This window comes from Copadichromis virginalis, linkage group LG23 (genome assembly GCF_057382275.1).
Source record: "Copadichromis virginalis isolate Kocher_CV1m ecotype Utaka linkage group LG23, C_Virginalis_male_GT1.1, whole genome shotgun sequence".
Lineage (NCBI taxonomy): Eukaryota > Metazoa > Chordata > Actinopteri > Cichliformes > Cichlidae > Copadichromis > Copadichromis virginalis.
The window spans coordinates 35,102,788-35,108,408 of NC_140639.1; the positions used below are offsets into that span (position 1 = coordinate 35,102,788).

The following is a 5,621-nucleotide window of genomic DNA, read 5'->3' on the forward strand; positions in this document are numbered from 1 at the left end:
TCGCAGATCTTAAAACTCACTTTAAAGATTATTTAAATTTAAGGTTTTCCTGTGTATCTAAAAACATACCTGGAAGAATGTGCATTGCATTTTGACAAGCAAAAACTGGTTAAATTGCTTGCTGAAACATTTTCAGCGTAGTTAAAGGGCAATTTTACCCAACTTAATCCTATAGATAGTTTTATCTTAATTTCATGTCCACAATCCCAGTAAAATACAAAGAAGTGCTCACACAGAGGATACAGAGAAAAAATCTTGCCAGAAGGTAAACAGTAGAGAAAAGAAAGGTGGCACAGTGAGTATGCAGGTCCCCACCCTGTACACAGAACACCCCTAGCTAATCAACAAAAAGAGTCTTTGCCAAATGCCTTTCCTGCCCTCCCAGCTCGGGCTCTGATGCTGTTTCTCTACAAGCATCTGGGTGTGTCAAGCCCAGATCGCTTTAAAGGGGTGGCGCTATTACCTGTCTGACAGGCTGAGCCAATCTACACTGCCTGCAAGCACACCTTTCAGGATCCAGGTAATAGGAGGAGGGTTGAGGGGAGGCGCAGAGGAGGCTGAGCTTACCGGGACCTCCTCCTCAGCTGGAGACAGATAAAAATCCATCGTAGACAGAGACAAGACACTTAGAGGGACTTGACCTTCCTCTTAGTGGGCTCCACTACGCTCCCAAACCTCTCTCTCTTTGCTTTTCTCTTTGAATCCTTCCTCTTAAGAAGAAACCAGCCATGTCGTCGACCAGAATGTCCACAAAAGTTGTGCGGAGCAGCTATAGTGGAGGTGGACAAGCTGGTGGTGGTGGTAGTTTCCGTATGGGAGGAGGAGGAGGAGGAGGAGGAAGACAAAGTTTTTCCTCAAGATCTGTCAATCTAGGGGGGCCAATGATAATGTCATCATCAACCTCAATGCTCAGATCAGGCATGGCTAGCGGTGGTGGTGGTGGTGGTGGTGGTGGTTTCAGTAGTTATTCTTTTGCCTCTGGTGGTGGCAGTGGTCTTAGTTTGGGTGGTGGTGGTTTTGGTGCGGGCGGTTTCGGTGGTGGTGGTGGCGGCGGCGGCGGTTTCGGTGCAGGCGGTTTCGGTGGTGGTGGTCCAGGAGGTTTTGGATCAGTGCCTCTGATCACACAAGTCCAAGTAAACCAGAGCTTGCTGGCCCCCTATAACCTTGAGATCGACCCCAACATCCAGACTGTCCGCACCCAGGAGAAAGAGCAAATCAAGACTCTCAACAACCGCTTTGCTTCCTTCATTGACAAGGTAAGAGTTTCATAAAAAAGTTTCAGGCCGTTTTATTCTTCTCAAGCAGGAGCTACTCTAGTTGCACTGAAAGCTTTGTACACTTCATTGAGAAGGTGAGTGGCACGTTTCCTATCTGATATTGAAAAAGGTTTTGTCTAGCTTTTATTTTAGTCTCACAACATGTCAGCAGAATGAAAATCCTGAAGCTGGTTTCTAATATATTAGAAAAAGATGCAAAGGCAGGCTCTTGTTGAAAGGGCCCTTGAGCTCATTAAATATTATGCAACAGCTTAACTAAACCTGGAAATGCTAACTGAATGCTGATGAATGTTGAGAACTGCTGGGTGATTTGCTTAAAATTCACCCCTCAAACTAAGCAACATGATGCTCCTTAAAATTGCATTATGAGCACAGCCTGCAAGCTGTCTCTGTGTAGAGTGAAAGCATGGAAACAGTAGAGCAGTCATATCCAGTTACTGCTGCATTATCAGGTGAGAGGAGCGAGGGATCTGGTTATCACTTGTTCCCATGGCAGCAAGAAGTGACAGGCTTTTACTTTAAATTCTCCCACATGCAGTTTCATGTTTAATTAAAGACGATGCATTGATGAGGGACCGTTTCTCTCAGGCAGTAATGGCAAAGTCGCTAACCACACCCTGTATGAGAAAATGCTGAGCTAGCTCTTTCTGCGCGCTATGTGCCACACCTTATCTGTCTTCAAACAGGTAACCTGATCCCATCCTTTGAAGACTCCTTATTTCAAATTTCAAATAAAACGGTATATTACTGCAATAAAGCATCACAAAAACAATCATTAATAGCAGGAAAAAATGGCTTAGATGTTTAAAGAACATTTTTGTTTAGTATAATATATTAAACTAAAGTATAATGCGCATTGTACATTTGACATAACAGTTAATATCTTTAGGTGTGACACATTAATTGGTGAGGGTTGAGGCAGGCACGTTCAATCAGTGAAAGTATGCATCCTGGAGGCGAGGGAGCGCTGATGTCAAGTGGTTGGAGGAGGGTGTGGCACCTTAAAGACACACCCAGAAATGGACCTTTGGGCTCTACTGTTTAATCAAACAATGGTTGATCTTCTAAGTCTCACAAACAAGCTCCACAGTGCAGTGTGTCTAGAACAGTCGTGCACTGTGAGGAATTTTAATATGGTCGTTGGCATTTTTTTGCCTGCAAGAGTTTTTAATGTGGGAAAGTTACACGTGATCCATGGACTGATGGATCTCCAGAGAAAAACAAGCCGGTCTAGGACCTCAAGGCAAGTATTGCTATTCTATGACTGCAGATCTAAATTTGTCAAATTATATCACCATTTAGGTCCGCTTCCTGGAGCAGCAAAACAAAATGCTGGAGACCAAGTGGAGCCTGCTGCAGGAGCAGACCACCACCCGCTCCAACATCGATGCCATGTTTGAAGCTTACATTGCCAACCTGCGCAGACAGCTGGACGGGCTGGGCAATGAGAAGATGAAGCTGGAGTCTGAGCTGAAAAACATGCAGGGACTGGTGGAGGACTTCAAGAACAAGTGAGTTCCCACGAGTCACAATGAACACAGCAGCTGACTTCCAGTAGATGATGCCTGATCGTGTTCAGCTCATTTTTCTTGCATTTTTTGCGACAGATATGAAGATGAAATCAACAAGCGTGCTGGAGTCGAAAACGAATTTGTGCTCCTTAAGAAGGTGAGAATGGATGTGCCATTAAAAAGTTGTCATAATGATGATAGATGATGCATGAATTATCATTTCTGCAAGCGCCGTGACTAATGCAGTCTACTTTATCCTCCTTTACAGGATGTAGATGGAGCCTACATGAACAAAATTGAGTTGGAGGCCAAGGTTGACGCTCTTCAGGATGAAATTAACTTCCTCAGAGCTATCTATGAAGCTGTAAGAAAAAACAAACAAACATTGAATGGCACTGTGGCACACACAGATGTGTTTATTTTGTACTATTTTTTTTTTTTAATCTTTCAGTTCAATTTTTTTTTAAAAGAACTTGTGTCTTGTTCACAGGAGCTTGCTGAGCTTCAGGGACAGATCAAGGACACTTCTGTCATTGTGGAGATGGACAACAGCCGCAGCCTGGATATGGACTCCATTGTGGCTGAAGTCAAGGCACAGTACGAGGACATCGCCAACAACAGCCGAGCGGAAGCTGAGAAATGGTACCAGTCCAAGGTAGGTAGAGAGAGTCTGCCAAGTCAAATAAAAGTGGATTGGTCTGTGGAATCTGGAATAACACTTGTTCTCAATCTGATTCCTTCAGTTCCAGGAGATGCAGGCCAATGCAAACCAGGCAGGGGATGACCTTCGTAACACAAAGAGTGAGATTGCTGAGCTCAACCGCATGATTAGCCGCCTTCAGAATGAGATTGAGGCAGTCAAGGGACAGGTAATGCATGTTTCTGCATAGCTGATGAGATTATTTCTTACATATGTGTTAAACATAAATGCTAAACACATAGATAGCATTGTGAATGAGAAATATCACATTTAAAGCTTCTGCTAATTTTCCAACCTCCCAGCGTGCCAACCTGGAGGCCCAGATTGCTGAGGCAGAGGAGCGTGGCGAGCTGGCTGTGAAGGACGCCAAGGCCCGCATCAAGGACCTGGAAGAGGCCCTGCAGAGAGCCAAGCAGGACATGGCCCGCCAAGTCCGCGAGTACCAAGAGCTCATGAACGTCAAGCTGGCTCTGGACATTGAGATCGCCACCTACAGGAAACTGCTGGAAGGAGAGGAATCAAGGTAAGAAATAAATAAATAAATAATCCTCTAAAACACAGGAGAAGCTAAACGAAGTTTTCATGGTGACAATGACATTACCAGCTCATCAAATTGTTACATTTTGTTCTTCTTTGTAGGATTGCCTCTGGTGGTGGAAACGCAACCGTCCATGTGCAGTCCACAAGCACCAGCTTCGGTATGTATTAACATATACAGCATTTTGGGCTTTTTTGTTGTTGTTGTTTGTTTTGTATCAGAGTTCCAAAGTTTTACCTAAAAAACTAAATTTAAAGCCTTTCTCCTGACAAATGTGTTCTTCTCCTCACCAGGTGGTGGAAGAAGTGGTGGCGGCGGAGGCGGCGGCTTCGGCGGCGGCTTCGGCGGAGGCTTTGGTGGCGGCATGGGTGGCGGAGGCGGCGGTGGCTTCGGTGGCGGAATGGGCGGCGGCGGCGGCATGGGCTACGGTGGCGGTATTTCCGTGGGCAGCTTTGGCAGTGGCAGCACCTCTAGCATCTCAAAAACAAGAGTCAGCTCATCCTATTCCAGCCGCCGTTAACAGAACCAGTGGCCATCTTCCAATCCATTTTTTCTTCTTCTCTTATTTTTCTTCTCCTCATCATGACCTCCATAAACCCCGCCCTGTCGTTCCCTGCATGCACAGAGCAACCTCAGAAACATATACGCTTGACAAGTCAAAGACAGCCGATCCATGTAATGGCACCACATACCCAAAGAGAGTTAGAGACATTAAATCCAAATTCAAGCAGAAAGGTACAGAGATTGTTGTGAGCAGCAAAGATGTGAGTCAGTCCTGTCTTTCTTTGATCAGTCAGCCTGGCTGTCTTTTAGTTGTTGGATGTGCTGTTGTGCATACAAGAGGATCCTTGTAGTGTCAGGACAGAGAATCCTTACAAAGCAACTACTATTGTATACAAAATGGCACCACAGGAAATTTTCTAATATCTGTCATTTTGTTATGCAGTTTGACATCATCAAAAGCAGCCACATGAAACACTTTCATATTTCTTCTCCTGTGTTAAGAGAAAAATGATTTCTCCACTGCAGTAAATAAATGGTGTTGTGATCATGCTTTACTTCTATTTTCACTCTGAATAATAAAAATGTTTTAAAAAGGATCAGGCTGACTGGAACTTCCAGGTTTATTGGGAATTTGTACCAACAAAACTGAAATAAATCTGTGTTCACATACATTTCCAGATCTTGTTCCTGTGAATTCTTACTATTGTAACATTTGAATGTCCCAAACTTTTTACTCATGATTAGCTGTAGCTGAAACTGCTGAAATAATACGGTTGATATAACACAACACTAATGTAGTCAAGCAAATAATAGTAAAATAATGGAACATTATTTACATTACATTATACAAATGTAACTGGTTTGCTTAGTTATTATAGGGCAACACAGTGTTAATCTTCAGTTTAATTTTGAAGTGAAAAGTATTAATAAATAAGCAAACAAGTAGTATTTGTGGATAAGAGACTAGCAAACGGAAACCTCCAAGGCTAAAAATGCAGACACCGCACAAACACAAACACAAACACACACACACACACACACACACGCACACACACACACACTGGATTCAATATTTCAAACTTGGATCATAT

The 5,621-nt window shown here is 43.7% G+C and overlaps 1 protein-coding gene across 1 annotated transcript; it reads left to right on the top strand.

Annotated features, from left to right (window-relative positions):
• Positions 1-609: 609 nt before the first annotated feature.
• On the top strand, positions 610-5,207 carry LOC146681480 (keratin, type II cytoskeletal 8-like). Its single transcript, XM_085447779.1, has 9 exons — positions 610-1,256; positions 2,580-2,788; positions 2,885-2,945; positions 3,057-3,152; positions 3,279-3,443; positions 3,532-3,657; positions 3,791-4,011; positions 4,128-4,186; positions 4,320-5,207. Exons 1-9 carry the CDS (start codon positions 729-731, stop codon positions 4,544-4,546), a joined length of 1,692 nt encoding a protein of 563 aa, XP_085303905.1. The 5' UTR covers positions 610-728; the 3' UTR covers positions 4,547-5,207.
• Positions 5,208-5,621: the final 414 nt, after the last annotated feature.